This window comes from Hyperolius riggenbachi, chromosome 8 (assembly GCF_040937935.1).
Source record: "Hyperolius riggenbachi isolate aHypRig1 chromosome 8, aHypRig1.pri, whole genome shotgun sequence".
Classification (NCBI taxonomy): Eukaryota; Metazoa; Chordata; class Amphibia; order Anura; family Hyperoliidae; genus Hyperolius; species Hyperolius riggenbachi.
The window spans coordinates 38503528-38521264 of NC_090653.1; the positions used below are offsets into that span (position 1 = coordinate 38503528).

At 47.4% G+C, this 17737-nt stretch overlaps 1 protein-coding gene across 1 annotated transcript in view; it reads left to right on the forward strand.

The window, feature by feature from the left end:
* Window positions 1–1074: 1074 nt before the first annotated feature.
* The window catches only part of LOC137527284 (antigen-presenting glycoprotein CD1d-like), an 85332-nt gene continuing 68669 nt past the window's right edge, over window positions 1075–17737 (forward strand). The window contains exons 1-2 of the mRNA XM_068247793.1: window positions 1075–1248; window positions 7930–8005. Coding sequence (XP_068103894.1) covers window positions 1075–1248; window positions 7930–8005 — 250 coding nt within the window. The remainder of the gene's footprint in view (window positions 1249–7929; window positions 8006–17737) is intronic.

Here is a 17737-nt window from a genome sequence, read left to right on the forward strand (position 1 = left end):
GATGCGCACGCTGGTAGACACGTTTGACCTATTCGGGGTACCATTAGCGGCTGAGAAAACCGAGGGCCCAACGAGGCAGATCAAGTTTCTGGGGATAGAGATAGACTCGGAGGCGATGGAATTTAGACTACCTGAGGACAAGGTGAGTGACCTCAGGCTTGAAGTGGGAAAATCCCTGGCAGCCAGGAAAAGGACACTGCGCGAAATACAGTCACAACTGGGTAAACTGAACTTTGCATGCAGGGTCATGCCAATGGGCAGGATCTTCTGCAGGCGCCTAGCCTTTCTGACGAAAGGAATACAGCAGCCCCACCACTTCATCAGGCTAAACCGGGAGACAAAAGATGACTTAAGGGTCTGGGAATTGTTCCTGGCAGAGTATAATGGGAGAACGCTGTGGCCCCAGGAGGGGCGCACGAACGAGGAGCTGCAGCTCTTCACCGACGCTGCGGGGTCCACAGGCTTTGGAGCCTATTTCAAAGGACGGTGGGTGAGCGGCAGGTGGCCACACCCATGGCTCCGATCACCACTGGGGAAGAACCTGGCCTTTCTAGAATTCTTCCCGCTGGTAGTAGCATTGTTGGTCTGGGGCCACGAGCTAGCCAACAGAGCAGTCCGATTTCGCACGGACAACATGGCAGTAGTCGCAGCAGTAAATAGTCTGACTTCATCATCACCCCCAGTTGTGAGTCTCATCAGGCAGTTCGTACTAAAGTGTCTGCAGCATAACATTAGCTTTAGGGCAGTACACATCCCCGGTAAGGAGAACGGGATAGCTGACGCACTGTCTCGTTTTCAGCTGGACCGTTTTCGGAAGTTGGCCCCAGAGGCGGACGAGAGGCCCACACAGATACCACCAGGCCTATGGGACACAGTCTCGACAGACTGGCGAGTTGGGTGAGACAGTCCATCTCACCGACCACTTGGAGGGCCTACAGCAGGGTATGGAATAGGTAGGCGGACTTAGAAATCAGGCGCCCAACGGGGAACCCCGAAGAGAAAAGGAGCCTTATGCTGCATTTCCTCGACAACATATGTGCCACGGCTACGTCACCCTCCGCAGTGGACAAGGCCATGGCGGCACTGGCGTTCCTATTTAAGTTAAGGGGGGAGGAAGATTTAACCAAGGTCTTCATGATTCGCCAGGTGGTCAAGGGTTTTAGACGTAGGGGTAAAGAGGAGTTGGGAGGTGATGGCCGAAGGCCCATCACGCTGGCATTGCTGATCGAACTGCTGAACGCACTGGAGGTACATTGCCGCGGTGCACACGAAATTCGGCTGTTCCAGCTGGCTTTTGCGTTAGCTTTCCATGGAGCTTTAAGGGTGGGGGAGCTGGTAGGCCCGAATAGAAATAGCGGGGGGGGGGGGATACAGCGAAAGGATATCTCGATAACCCAAGGCAGCTTATGGGTACACATTCCCAGGTCAAAAACGGACCAGAGGGCCAAAGGAGTAACCCTTAGGCTGAGGGAGATGGCCGGGAGCAGGGCTTGCCCGGTACAACTGTACACAAGTTTTATGCAGGGGCAGTCTGACCGAACCGGTCCGCTCCTGCGGCACGAAGACGGAACTACACTGTCCAGATTTCAGTTCGTAGCCCTGCTAAAACGCACACTCACAGGGATCGGGTGTGTCACGGCCGAATACGGGTCACACTCATTTCGCATTGGGGCAGCTACCGAGGCAACCAGATGGGGCCTCGGCGCCGAAATGATTAAAAAGATCGGCAGATGGGAATCGCACCGTCTCAGGTCTTACATTCGCCCGCACCTGGCGGAGCGATAAGTGTAGGGCGTGAAGAAGAATCAAAAAAAAAAAAAAAGTTTGTACTGTAGCATGTTATAATGACTATCATCCCTCACAGGCCGACGAAAATGTATAGTGTGGATAATGGGGCATTCATACATAGTGCGGGCTGAGCGACGAGCGGCAAAGCGAGACAGAGACCGACACCTCGGGCAGGTAAGCGACAACGTGGAGGTTCACTGGCTGGGCCAGGGAGGACTGACAGTCGAGAGGCTGGCCCAGAAATTTTTTAGGTTAGTGAAGGCAAGGGGGTCCCCCGACGTGCTAATGGTCCATATAGGGGGTAACGACGTCGGGCATATGCAGCAGCATCTACTGATGCAAGAACTAATATCACTATTCACGCGGATGTGGGCACTCTGCCCCCATATGACCGTAGTGTGGTCGGAAATCATCCCCAGGCTAACGTGGCGCCCGCGCAAGCCCGAGCAGGTCCTAAATCAGTCTCGGGTAAAAATCAATAGAGCCATTTCGAAATTTATGTTCAGGTCTGGGGGGTTAGCGGTACGTCACACGCTGCTCGAAAGGCCGGCAGGGCACCTGGAGAGGGACGGCGTGCACCTAAATGATCTGGGCAACACCATCTTCTTAAATGGCCTGAGAGAGGCTCTCGAGGCAGCGCTCTGCGTATGGGCGGGCATTCGCCCTTGAGAGGGCAAGGACGAATGCTGTGGCGGGTCCTTGGCAATGCCGTATCTTTGGACATCGAGAAAGTATTCACCACTGAGCTGGCATAACCAATGAATGAGTCGAAAGAGGATCCCATAATGAAATATCATGATAATGGATAATGCATAATGGAGTGAGGAGTGGTGGTGTAATGTGATAATGTAAGCCGAAGGCTAGTGGCCAGCACGCAAGGGCATTGTCAAGGGACCTGCAGAGCGCTCAAGCGCCCCGCCATCTGTTAATGGAAATATGATTGTTGTTGTAATATGTGGTTTTTGTCCCTCCCCCTTTTTACTCATCTTTTTATTTCAATGTTTCGCTGTCACAGCTCAACTAATGTTTAATGTTAATACTGTAATAAAGCTGTGGCCTTATAACTCCAATTGGGTGTCATAGCTTATGTTGCGGTAATTAAGAAGGTCGGCTCAACTAGGGCCCTACCCCGGTCAAGTAACCTGAGAGCTGGGCGAAGCTAGGGCGAGAAGGGGCGTGACCGGGTGGGCTCTGAGCTGGACTGTCCAGAAACAATAGGGTCGCCAGGTGTGAAGTAAAGGTGGAGTGTCTTGGCCAGGGGCCAGGACACTATAAGACCAGGGGGCTGGCCATTCAGCCTCCCTTCTTGGATCGTGTGGATACAGCAAACTTCTCCCACCCACCCTCCCATTGCCGCTCGCTCATCGGTAGCAAGTGGCAGGAGGGGTGTTGGGAACACCCCATAACAATGCAAACTTGTTGTATCCCTACAGACTTCGTCACAGCCGAGGGCGGGTCCTTGGCAATGCCGTATCTTTGGACATTGAGAAAGTATTCACCACTGAGCTGGCATAACCAATGAATGAGTCGAAAGAGGATCCCATAATGAAATATCATGATAATGGATAATGCATAATGGAGTGAGGAGTGGTGGTGTAATGTGATAATGTAAGCCGAAGGCTAGTGGCCAGCACGCAAGGGATTTGTCAAGGGACCTGCAGAGCGCTCAAGCGCCCCGCCATCTGTTAATGGAAATATGATTGTTGTTGTAATATGTGTTTTTTGTCCCTCCCCCTTTTTACTCATCTTTTTATTTCAATGTTTCGCTGTCACAGCTCAACTAATGTTTAATGTTAATACTGTAATAAAGCTGTGGCCTTATAACTCCAATTGGGTGTCATAGCTTATGTTGCGGTAATTAAGAAGGTCGGCTCAACTAGGGCCCTACCCCGGTCATGTGTAATCACCAACTATTTCTGTATGGTCCAGCAAAGCTACTGTCAGTTTCACTTTTATATGGACTGAGAAGTTTTTTTTTTTTTTTTTTTCCCCTTTGCTTTCTCACCATCACCCACTCTAAATAGGAAGCATTTCACATAGAGGTGTTACTGGCAATCACTGGCAAATGGTGCCTTGGAAGCCAGCAGCATCAGATAACATTCCCTCTCAAAAGTTCCCTCCACAAATTGGAATTAGACAATAGGAAAATCCCATCCTATATAATAATAGGCAACTGTACCTGTACAGCAGGGACAGTTGTCTCTGTGTAGCTGGGTCCGTGCTTTTTGCTACTGCGCATGTGCGCAGCACAGACCCAGCCTCACACAGACAGGAGGACAGGGACGGGGCCAGCGAGTCAGGCGCGCGCGTGCGGCGGGTGAGCGCGTGCGTGTGCGGCGTGTGCACGCGCACTTACATGCGTCGGGCAGTGGCAAAAAACACAGATCCTAGAGCCCGTTTTTAAACGTGCTTGGGTCTGCTAGTTTATTAATAATTCGAGATGGGGTTATCACAGATGGGAAAACAAACATATTTTCGGTTTCTAAAAATTAAAATAATAACCCGGTTAACTTAAAGCATGTCCAACCTAAGCCGCCCGCGGAGGATCAGGGGATTGAGTCATATGACGGTAAACAAGCATACTCACGTTGTGACGTGAGTACGCTTGTTTTACTGTCCTATGATGCAACCATAGGAGGGTAGAAAAGCGTTCTCACAGGTTGGCAGAAAGTGCAGTCAGGGGGTGATGGCTGAGATCAGAGACAGTGAGGCAAGTGCAGTAAAGCGTCCGGGAGAGGAGAGTTCGACGGCAGATTGTAATCTGGTACCGTGCTACCCCTCACCCATTGGTTGATGTGGGAACCTCCCTCCAATAGGAATAAGGCTGATTCCTATTGGAGGGAGGTTCCTGCAGCAACAAATGGTGAGTACAACAATTCTTGGTTTGTCGTTTTCTTTCCTTTTCCACAATTATGTTAACTGTTACTAGAAAAATGTTAAAGATTTATATATAAATTTTGTATGCATGTGTTCCGGCCCTGGAGACTTATCTTGATATGAAGTGCAGCCCTCGGGCAAAAAAAGGTTGGGCACCTCTGACTTATAGCATTCTAGCAGCTATGGAAACAGAGTTATTCAGCTGAGCGCACATGCTACCCTATCAATATTTAGTGTCATTTGATCGAGCATTGGCTGCAGGTTACAAATCCGCCCTCGGATTCGCTGTGGGCCAATCCAGACTGAAATGGCAAAGATTATTGGTAAATTGTGTCACTTTTTGCTTGTAACAGGGTCTGCCTACCTCACTCACCAGGGGGTAGACTCACCCATCTTTAACTAAAAGACAGCCCACCAAGTCAGCTTTTATAAAAGTGGTCCCTCAGCAACCATGTTGTCTCCAGTATTCCATCAACTAAGATCGTCACACACGTGCCCTCCAGGAGATCGGGGCACATGGACTTCCATAATTTTCTTTGTTTTAAGCACTCTGAAACCAATGCCTGTATGTGAACTGGACTTTATTTGATTCAGTATCCCACCAGGACTGCATTCAACTAAGTAAACAGGGGCGTAACTACAAATCACTGGGCCCCCCTGCGAAACTTTGGATGGGGCCCCCTCCTGCCAAATCAGGCATCAACCCCCACCCCCATTGCTTTTTGCACAGGTAAACTGAGAACCAATGTTATTCAATTGGCTAGTACACATTTGTGTGTTTGCAGCTAAAAACAGACCACAGTGAAGCACTGCATGCATGTTCGGTATCAATTTCATTAGTACATTAGCTTCTGTGATAAAATGTGCATGTTTTCAAACATACAGACACACAAGGTGTGCAGAAAACGCATACAGTAAGCTGACAGATGAGTGTTCTCCCAGCCTCAGCTTATTACACCCACTCTGTCCATCTGCCTCTTCCAGCATCACTACAGTACACAGCACTTGGAGAGGGGTAGAGAGGTTGGGGGCTGGACGTTGTACACAAGAGCCTGCTGCACCTTGAATAGGGGCTGTATACAAACTTTTGTATACACTCTTTGTCTGCAAAACATTGTACGATTTCTTTATCAGTGGATGAGCAGATGCAGTCATTAGAACAAATGTGCAGAGAGAAGTTTTTTCTCTCCTTGCCCTTAGTTATCAGTCTCTCAGGATGGGGCCCCCTGTGGCTTCTGGGCCCCCCTGCGGTTGCCTCCCTTGCAGGGTCTATTGTAACGCCCCTGCTGTGACTGGTGTCTGCTGTGCTGTGTGATTGCTGTGCTGTGACTAGTGTATCTGTGTGCTGTGACTGGTGTCTGTGTGCTGTGCTGTGTACTTGCTCTGCTGTGTGATTGCTGTGACTGGTGTCTCGGTTTGCTGTGCCATGACTGGTGTCTCTGTGTGCTGTGTGATTGCAGTACTGTGACTGGTGTCTCAATGTGTTGTGCTGTGTGATTACTGTAGCTGTGTGACTGGTGTCTCGGTGTGCTGTGCTGTGACTGGTGTCTGGGTGTGCTGTGCTGTGTGATTGCTGTGCTGTGACTGGTGTCTCGGTTTGTTGTGACTGGTGTCTGGGTGTGCTGTGCTGTGTGATTGCTGTGCTGTGACTGGTGTCTCGGTTTGCTGTGCTGTGACTGGTGTCTGGGTGTGCTGTGCTGTGTGATTGCTGTGCTGTGACTCGTGTCTGGGTGTGCTGTGCTGTGTGATTGCAGTGCTGGGTGTGCTGTGCTGTGTGATTGCTGTGCTGTGACTGGTGTCTCTGTGTGCTGTGCTGTGTGATTGCTGTGCTGTGAATGGTGTCTGGGTGTGCTGTGCTGTGTGATTGCTGTGCTGTGACTGGTGTCTCTCTGTGTGCTGTGCTGTGTGATTGCTGTGCTGTGACTGGTGTCTGTGTGTGTGCTGTGCTGTGTTGGGACTAGTGTCTGGGTGTGCTGTGCTGTGGGATTGCTGTGCTGTGACTGGTGTCTGTGTGTGTGCTGTGCTGCGTTGGGGCTAGTGTCTAGGTGTGCTGTGCTGTGTGATTGCTGTGCTGTGACTAGTGTCTGGGTGTGCTGTGCTGTGTGATTGCTGTGATAATTTATGCAGCAGATAAAGTAAAAACTTGTACGCAGGTCTGTCGCCCCGCTTACCCTTTAAAAAAAAATCTTTTAATTTATTACATATTTAACAGAGTTTCTATGATTATTTAAACAGTTTGTTCTCTAATGGAAATGTGACATTACTTTGTTTTCTTCTGAATATTCGTTTTTCATTATTCTAATCATTAAATTATCTAGAATTATATTCCGTGGCACTGCACAGAGCAGAAAACAAGCACAATACATAGTTATAGACAGCAGCTTCTGTGCGAGTGCCTGAACATAGCCGGCCTTTGATATGAGCGACCGGAGCGGTCGCTCAGGGCGCCGGTTTCCAAGGGGGCGCCTATAGCTGGTTGCCTATACTAAGGGCACCTACACCTGATTTCCTATACTGGGGGCACCTATAGCTGGCTACCTTTACTGAGGGCTCCAACACCTGGCTACCTATACTGGAGGCACCTACGCCTGGCTACCTATGGGGGCGATGGAAACCTTCAACTGACTTCCTATACTGAGGGCACCTATGCTTGGCAACCTATATTGGAGGAGGGCACCTACACATGAGATCCTATACTGTTGGCACCTATACCTGGCTACCTACCTATACTGAGTCTGAGGGCGTTTGGGGGGGGGGGGGGGGGATAGCCGCACTGCAGCTATAACGCGCGGTGCAAATTGTCAGTGCTGTGCTATCATTCTAAATGGGGGGGGGGGGGGGGGGGCGGCTAACTGTCCCACCGATTGTTTTTATTAATATTCCTAAAAGGTTCTAGCTTTCATTTTTAATTGCATTCAGGATAATGCACTCCTTCCATCCATTCATGATTATTAATAGTATTTTTTCTATTATACATATGTCACAGAGATCTGAGCATTTGGCATGATGTGTCACAACAGGAGAAAAGGGGAATTGCATATGGGCCTGTGTGTGCGTGTGTGTAAATGCACGTGGGAAGAGGATGAAGGGGGGGGGGGCACAAAAATCAGGTTTCGCTCAGGGCGCTGTGAAACCTAAGGCCTGCCCTGTGCCTGAAGGAGGGGCCACTGTATTAGAGGAACAGCAACACACACAGTATTTTAACTATATATTATGCTGCTTCACTTCCTATTCTGATATCAGGTATACATTCTTAACTGAAAGATGGACACCGCCTGTAGCAGCAACATCATGCCAGTCTGCTGCTTCTGCTTCTTTCTGGGCTGCATCACAGCTGCAGGTAAGAGAATAACGGCACACAGATGCACTTCTCAAACATTTTACCACCTTTTTCACAACTCACTGTCGAGGAATGGAGCAAATGTAGCAAAGCAATTATGATTATAATATTTTTCCCCAACCTATATCCCAACTACTTTGTAAAAATTGGAAGAAAGTAGTGATCTGCATGTGTTCTGAGAGTAAATTCATTACTTAGAAGACTCTGGGCTTGATTCACAAAGCGGTGCTAACTGTTAGCACACCTGTGAAAACCCCCTTAGCACGTCTAAACGAGCTTTTCGCGCGCAAAACTTTATGCGCGCAAAACTTTACGTGCGCACTGCACAGAGAGCAGGGTGCTCTGCACGAAGTGCTTATTAAAGCCTATGGGACTTAGCGCGCATAGGACTTGTTAGCGCGGGATCTGATTGAGAAATCCGGTGCTAACCTACTTAGCACCCTGGTTAGCACGTCTAAAGACTTTAGATGTGCTAAGTAGGTTAGCACCGGATTTCTCAATCAGATCCCGCGCTAACAAGTCCTATGCGCGCTAAGTCCCACAGGCTTTAATAAGCACTTCGTGCAGAGTGCCCTGCTCTCTGTGCAGTGCGCGCGTAAAGTTTTGCGCGCATAAAGAGAAATCTGGTGCTAACCTACTTAGCACCCTGGTTAGCACGTCTAAAGACTTTAGATGTGCTAAGTAGGTTAGCACCGCATAGTGAATCAAGCCCCTTGCGTTAGTTTTGCATGAAATACTGAAATGCCATTAAGGCCCATACTCACGGGGGACGGCCGTCGCCGCAACCGCGTGGCACGCGCGTGTTGCGGCGACAGTTCCCCCGTGTGTATGATGCGCGCGCCCCGAACCGTCGCCCGTCGGAGCTGTCGCCAGGCGATTGAACTGTTCAATCGCCGGCTACAGTCGTCGCCGCAACCTCGCCGGAACTGTCGCTAGCCCCGCATGTGTATGCGGGCTAGCGACAGCTACCCACACACACCACACGGAGCTTCCGGCGGGGGGAAGGAAACTCGGCGACAGCTTCCGCCGCATCGCTAATCCCTCTGCTGCCGTGTGGATGCAGAGGGATTTGGCGACGAGCTGTCGCCGAACTGCCGCCGAACTGTCGCGCACACGCTCCCGTGTGCGGCGACAGCTACAATTGTACCCCCGTGGGTACTTAGCTTAAGTGAGAGTTGGGGCTGCTGCAACCACCCAAGCTCTGCCAGGTGGGAGCCAGGGATATATAGGTGTCTTGTACAAACAGATTCCAAAGAGAGATATCTGGCTACACCAGATGGCAGTTAAAACGTCCAAACAGCTATGATTGGAGCCATTCAGAGCTCCGATACGCGTGAGCCTGTACCTGTTTGTCCTGTGATGCATTGAATAAAGATTTGAACATTTTAACTGCAATCTGGTGTAGTGGGATATCTCTCTTTGGAATCTGTTTGTAGTGGGATATCTGTCTTTGGAAACTGAAATGCCATGTTGGTAAAATAGTGCAAGACGGCCGTAGAAATACAAAGTGGTTGATGCCAAGCTGGGGGATTGAACTGTCAGCTAGTACTGTACGTGTTATTTTATTCCTGATGTGATTGAGTTAAAGACTCTGTAACATAAAAAAGTGCCCCTGGGGGTACTTACCTCGGGAAGGGAAAGCCTCTTGAGCCTATCGTTTCTTCCTCCATTCTTCTCCATCCTGCGGCTGTCTCGTTGGGTCCCTCCAAAACCACAGCCGACAATTTGTCGTGCTGTGGCGCATGCGCAGTAGTGCCTGCAATATTTACCTTCCCCGGCTCCAGCGCAGGGGCAGTAACGGTTCCCTGATGGGCTAAGGTGTAAATAGCCGATCCTAATCGGGTCTGCTCTACTGCGCAGGCACAGGCGTCTTGCACCCGATCATCTATTTCTGCCTGATCCCGAGCCGAGAGGCTCTAATGCGCCTGCGCTGGAGCCGGGAAGGGAAATAAGAACAGTGCATATACAGTGGACACCACTAGTAGTTTCCATTGTGTTCATGATCGCACACCGCACATCCAATCAGCATGTTGGCCCGACATTTTACAGCATGTCTGATTTGACCAATTTCGGGCTGAAATTGCTCGAATTGTTGATCGGACATGCTATTGATCAGCGGCATAACTACAAATCATGAGGCTCTCCAGCAAAAATTGGGCCCTGTGACACGCCCCCTGGTAGCCGGACCGCACAATGCCGTTACAATCGGTTTCAGCACACAGACCATCCAATCTCGTGAACACAAAAGATGAGCTGAAACCATTGGAATTTTGGCGACAGACTAGAAGGAGGCGTGCGAACTATAACCCCAAAATACTAGGCTGCCACCATCTCTTTTTAATGGGAAAGAGAAGCCCACTGTCTGACTCTAAGACCTGCGGATAAAAACAGTTAACAGGCTATTCTGGCTAATAACAGTACTTCTCAGTAGCAAATCTTCAGAAAGGTAGGATTCGTTCTGTGTGGCTGAATAGTAGGAGTAGCTGAAAAAACAAATTACTTTTAGAAGTCTTTTATTTATAAATGCAATATAAGAGAGCGCTTCTATGGTGCAGTACCTTAAATACAATTTGCAAACTGCAAAAGAAATGCACGTACAAGTTCGTAAACATTTGCAAGCGTATATCCCATGCCCATTGTCCTACTCCCCAGACGTCAACCATGGCCAGCGAGGGACATCAAAAAGGGCATGTGGTATGTCCAGGTAAGCTCCGTGTGCTTGGTGATAATTCATCATCAGTGTTTCTCATCACGACCTCGGAATCACGGGTAACCCATGATTCTGAGCTGATTTGAGCAATCACGGACTCGAAAACTGGATCCGTGAGCAGCAGTAATCACAGATTCTGATTTCAAATACATCCGTAATTTCATCCGCATCCTGTAATGATCTGCTCTGCTGTCTGCACAGGCAGACAGCTTTTTGACCATTTTTCAGGTCTGCATGCTGCAGGTCCCTGGAAAGGAGACCTGTTTTCACTCTGCAAGTTTCAGACTTGCTGTTCTGGTGAGGGATTTGCATTCACTTATCTGGTTATTCATAGTTCTGCCTCTCTTGAAGGCTTGCAGTATAAATGCCATTTCCTCCCAGAATTCCCTGCTGGTCATTAAGGTTTTGTTCTGCTGGACTTTCCTTGAGTTTCAGCCCCTCTGCTAATGGTTTGCTAAATATTGTCTTAGAGTAGTTTATCCTTGGGAGTGCACTTAGCATTCCTTATAATCTGTTTGGATCACATTCGCCCTAGCGGTAGAGGTGGTGGATCCTTCTGTACCCTGTCTTGGAGTGTAAGCCAGAGCAGCGGTTGCTACTGGTTGCTCCATCTGTCTGTGTGTCTGGATCGCATTTGCCCTAGCGGTGGATCCTTCTGACCTATGTTCCTGGAGTGTGGGCCAGAGCTTTTGTCTGGTGCGAACGCTTCCTGTTGTCTGGTGTTAGACAACCGATTAGCAAAGCGTTCTCACCATCTGTTTGTCTTTTTGTTCTGTGTTCAATAGTTAGTTAGGGTTGGTACGCTTTGTCGCTGTTGCGCTTAACGGGCGGTGACCGTGCCTTGAACGCGCTTTGTCACTATTGCGCTTAACGTGTGGTGACCGCGTTTAGCTAGTCCTGTCAGTTCCTTCATGTTGGATTGCAGTTTGCTTATTGGTTCTGTCTCTATTCATTCTATGATCTGTCTTTACTCAGTCTTATATCTCTGTTAGCAATCGCCATTCTTGCGATTGCTTTCTCACTTTGGTCTTCGCTTGTTGTATGTCAACCGTCGCCGGGTGGTGACTAGATTGGTGGACATACATACATTCTGTCTCTGTGCTCACTCTCTCTCGAGTGGCTATCTTGCCCTGTATTGCTTCACTTCGTGCAATCTCCATCTGGCATCTGTGGTTGTACAGAGACTGTATTCCTCTGTACTCCACAGCTCCATCTGCTGGTTGGAATTCCTCTCTACAGGTGCATTTGCACCAAAGTAGAACAATGGGAACATGAGGAGAGAAAAAAAAATAAAAAAGACCTTATAGTTTGTGAGAAAATTGTCTTTACATTTTCAGTAGGAACAAAGTACAGTGGTATCAGAAAGTTTGGGCAACCTTGTTGATCGTCATGATTTTCCTGTATAAATCGTTGGTTGTTACGATAAAAAATGTCAGTTAAATCCTACTAATATAATAAATGGGAAAGTTCGGATGTTTGGATGTTTGGATGTTTGTTACTCGATCACGCAAAAATGGCTGAACGGATTTGAATGAAATTTGGCACACACATAGTACATTACCTGGAATAAAGTATAGGATACTTTTTATTCCCATAACCAAAAAGTGGGGAGGAGACAAATACAAATTTCACTTGAAAATGTAAACTGCAGCCATTCTTACACTGTTATTATTATTTATTTATTTATTGTATTTATAAAGCGCTAACATATTACGCAGCGCTGGACATTAATTTAGGTTACAGACAATATTTAGGGGTGACAAACAGCAATATGACAATACAGGAATACTGTAATGATCGCTGCTGCAGCAGCTATTGCTGGAAGTAGTGCTGCAGCTCAGGCAGTTCTGATCTATTTCCATGCAAGCTGTATAGCTTTGTCTGTTTTTCCCTGCTGTCAGCTTGTGACTGATTATCATTCACCTGTGTGGGAATCTGCATGTCTGCTCCCATTGGATGACCTCAGTATAAAGATCTGCTTCCTGCAGGGTTTCCTTGGGTTTTCATAGCTTCAGCCTAAGCCTGTCTTGCTGTCGCTTTAGCCCCCGATCGTGTTTCTTGTTATAAAGATACTTTGCTGGTCTTTGCATCATATATTGGTTCATTGCCAATATATATGCATACCAGCACGTTTATTATTTTCCTTGTATTTGTGTTACGTGATACATCAGTGTCGCTGATGTATACGTACACGAACTGTTTATATCCTGTGTGCAGTTAGTCAGCTTTCCAGTACGTTTTGGTAGGTTGCGCGTACCGTGACCACCCGTGCTGAGGTAGTTACCCTGCTCCTGGTTCTGTTTGTGGATTGCGTTCATCTCTGCGAAGAGATAACGAATCCTTCTGAATCCTGTCCTGTTACCGTTTGTGGATTGCGTTCATCTCTGCGAAGAGATAACGAATCCTTCTGAATCCTGTTCTGTTACTGTTTGTGGATTGCGTTCATCTCTGCGAAGAGATAGCGAATCCTTCTGAGTCCTGTTCCCTGTGTTACTCCATTCCTAGTCAGCGTTCCTGCTTATGTCATATATCGGTTTATTGCCGATATATACATATGTTAGTCAGACGTAACAAATAGTTTCATTGATAGCTGTAATTGTAATACGCTAGGAAAACATACTTATTGTATATTTATCTGTGTTACGTTCTTCTATCTCAATCCTGCTATTTCCTGACCATCCTGTCCTGTCTTTGTGAGGCACGCCATCGCCGCATCGCATTGGCTGCCTCATTCCAGTCTGTCTGGTTTTGGACGCTTGCTGTCGCTAAGTAGCCGCTAGCTAGCAAGCGTTCATTCTGTCTACCTGTCCTGATCTCCTCAGTTCTGGTTTGTGCGCTCAGCGCTACCTTGCGCTGAGACGTTATAACGTAAGCATTGTTTGTGGCTGTCAGATCTGCACCGGCTCTGTGCGCCACAATCTCCTATTGGAGTCAGTCCTCCCCTCCACTATACTAGGGATAGCCTGTTTCCTGGTGCTAGTGTGTGTACCTCCTCCACGCCAGCTCATGCGTTGCATGCTGACTGTGGAGAATACACCACCAAGCCTCACATTATGAAAACCCCATTACCAATCCCCATTGTGGGGGGGATTCCCAGAAAGTATGACACTGTTAATTATGGTTCCTGTTCCTTTAAGAAATTTGAAGAACTTAGCTCTGAAACAGAAAATGAGTTTTTCTCTGAATGTGCCAGGTTCCTGACCAATCCTGATCTCCAAGCGACTCCTGTTTCAACCTGGGCACTCCAACTAAGTTATATTTTGTTTAAAGGGGAATTATTCCAGTGGGCATTTGATGTTCTCAATCATTCCGATTTGAAAGAGAGACCACTGGAATTTCTAGCGTTTGTGATCCATAACTGGTTGCGCATAGATCCATTGCCTTTTCCTCTTAATGAACTCCTGGCAGCAGGCCAATCAGCTGCTCCTTCAATTGCTTGCAAGAATGAGCAGCAAGCAGAAAGTGTTACTGATAATTTTCCTGCAGCTTTGAATAAATCACCAAAAACCGCAAGGTCAAAGGCAAAACGCAAACGTTCTAAGAAACGTGTCCAATCTGCAGAATCGTTATCCTTAGCGACTGAGACCTATAATGAGATTCTGCCATTAACAGATAATGAAATGCAATTGTCTTTCAGGGGAGTTAAATGGACTTATGAAACTACTAATGAACTTTCCTCCCTGGCTAGGGAAAATAAAGATTTTTGTTTAAAAGAATTATCTGAGTATGATTATGATGAGATATTACAGAGTATTGAACAAATCAACTTATTTGTGAACCAAGGGAAGTTTGCATACACTACAGTTCAACACTTGCTACAGGTATTGGAGATTCTTAAGAATAAGGAATCTGCCAATCACCTGCTAATTAACCCTATACATGTGCCTGCCACAATCATATCTGCAAACCATGATCTGCCTGTTAAGTATGCTTGGAATCCTCCATTTGAGAAAGGAGAGATGGAAGCTCTGGTCAATGAATGGAAGAATGATTCAAGTTCATTTTGTCAATTTTACAGTGCAAAAAGTGAATTGGTATTGAATGCATGCATTAAGTCTGCCTATAACCTAATAAAAACTGGTGTGTGTGAGTATGACTTTGTGGCTCCATTGATTGATGTGTGGGAACTGATTTTGGATGATTTTTTTGTGACTCCGAATTCGCAAATTTGGCGTTCTGACCCGCCTGCTTCAGCACCTTTGGCTGATTCAGCAGGTGATTCGGAGCTCTTTTTGTGTGAAATTGAAGTTCCTGCAATTCCACCCTGTACCATGGATAACTCAGTGTTACTTCCCAGTAAAACAGAAGCCACTGATACATTCTTAACCTTGCCCTGCGCAAATTTCTCAGCAGAGAATCCAGAGGTCCTGCTGACTTCCGAGTCCAGCCTAGCCAGTACTCATGACTCTTTGTTTAGTGAAACAGACACCAGAAAAATCTTGCCTGTCTCTGCAAACACTTCTGCAGAAATTACCTGTGTTAATAAAGTTCAACTCCTGTCTGATCCAGCAGATGCGCAAACATTGTGTCTTGATCTTCCTGTTTCTACACCTCGCTCTAGTTTCGTGAATAGCTCAGAGCATCTGCTATGTGAACCTGAAATCGCAGAATTATTACCTTGTTCAGAAAATTTTCCAATAAATTTGCCCTGTACCATGAATTGTGCAGTAGATCTCTCCAATGAAACTCAGGTCACAGAATCATTATGCTGTCCAGCAGGTGCTTCCATGGTTTTGCCCTGCAATATGGACTGTTCAGTGATCCTGTCCAGTGAAGCTGTGGTCGCAGTCTTATGCTTCACCCAGTACTTTGGATACTTTAAACCCTCTAGCAGAGGAGGCTGAAGCACTGCTTACCTCAGTTGGTGTTGCAGTAATATTCACTTGTCTAGCAGCTGTTTTGGAATTACAGTCTGCTCTAATAAAACTTGATGAATTTCTGCCCAGCAAAGCAGAAGCCATTGAAATATTGTCCTCGTCAGCAAGTGTGTCAGATACCTTGCCCTGTACACAGTCTGATTTAACCAATGTTGAGTCCCTCTCCAGTGTTGTAACAGCCGAGGAACTCCAGCCCTGTCCTCTGAATGTTTCAGAAGTCTTGCCCTGTAACATGGATAATTCTGATTCTCTGGTCAAAATAATAGAAATCTCAGAATTTCAGTCCGGTCTGATGAGTGTTCCTGAAACCCAGCCCTGTATCCTGAAAGATTCTGGTTCTCTGGCCGCTGTGGCAGAGGTTCCAGAGTTCCCTTCCTGTCCAGGGAATTCCTCAGTTTTGCCTAGTCCAGTGGGGGCTGCTGCAATACTGACTTGTTCTGCAGCGCCTCATGAGCTCCAATCCAGTGTATTAAATGAGTCTCTGTCCAGTCCAGAGGTAGTTGTGGAGTCCCTGTCTGGTTCAGTGCATACATCAGAAGATTTGTCCTGTCTTGTTAGTGCCCCTGAATCTGATTTGTTACTGACTTTGCTGGAATCAGCGACATCTAAGTCTGATCCAGCATTCTCGTGTAAAAGTCCAGTAGTTGCGAAGTTTAGTCATGATGATTTTTTTTTGGCCAGTCCTGGTTTTGGTCCTGTCTTGGCTGACCCTGAGGCTCACAGTTCCTTGACATGCCCAGAGGTTTCTCTTGTGCCGGTGTGCCCAGATGTTCTTTGTGTGCCAGAATGCCCAAGTGTGTCTAAGGTGTTAGCGTGCTCTGATGCTTCCTTAGTGGGAACACGTTCTGATATTGCCAGTCTGCCTGCATGCCCAGAGATGGTTCTGGTCCCTGAAAGCCCTGATATTGATGTTTGTCCTTGTGGCCCTGACTCGGGAATTGCCCTAGGTTCCATAGGGGTTCTTGATAGTTCTCCATGTGAGCCTAAGGGGCATTCTGACCTATGGGAATCTCTTTGGAGCTTCAAGGTGTTCTGGGAGGTCTCTGAGAAAACTTGTCCTGGTGCCTTGGACTGGTTCAACAGTGGGTTTTGTGTTGGTAAAGACAGTACCGGTGGGCATTGCAAAGGCTTTGGCGTTTCTGAACTGTTCCTGGAAGGCGGTGGGTATCGCTCAGGGAGTTTCGGAGGGCTTTCTTCTGGAAATCATGGTTCTGATGGGTGTCACACTGGGGCTTGTAGTACTGATGGGCATGGTTCTGTAGGTTCTGGTTCTGATGGGTCCAGTCTTGTGGGGACTGATTCTGGAATTCGGTCTTGCCGGGTTGTCCCGGTCATCATGAATTATCAGTCAGACTGTTTTGTTGGAAATTTCAGTTTTGAAAAGCGTCTGGAATCCACTTTTAAAGGCGGGGGTACTGTAATGATCGCTGCTGCAGCAGCTATTGCTGGAAGTAGTGCTGCAGCTCAGGCAGTTCTGATCTATTTCCATGCAAGCTGTATAGCTTTGTCTGTTTTTCCCTGCTGTCAGCTTGTGACTGATTATCATTCACCTGTGTGGGAATCTGCATGTCTGCTCCCATTGGATGACCTCAGTATAAAGATCTGCTTCCTGCAGGGTTTCCTTGGGTTTTTATAGCTTCAGCCTAAGCCTGTCTTGCTGTCGCTTTAGCCCCCGATCGTGTTTCTAGTTATAAAGATACTTTGCTGGTCTTTGCATCATATATTGGTTCATTGCCAATATATATGCATACCAGCACGTTTATTATTTTCCTTGTATTTGTGTTACGTGATACATCAGTGTCGCTGATGTATACGTACACGAACTGTTTATATCCTGTGTGCAGTTAGTCAGCTTTCCAGTACGTTTTGGTAGGTTGCGCGTACCGTGACCACCCGTGCTGAGGTAGTTACCCTGCTCCTGGTTCTGTTTGTGGATTGCGTTCATCTCTGCGAAGAGATAACGAATCCTTCTGAATCCTGTCCTGTTACCGTTTGTGGATTGCGTTCATCTCTGCGAAGAGATAACGAATCCTTCTGAATCCTGTTCTGTTACTGTTTGTGGATTGCGTTCATCTGCGAAGAGATAGCGAATCCTTCTGAGTCCTGTTCCCTGTGTTACTCCATTCCTAGTCAGCGTTCCTGCTT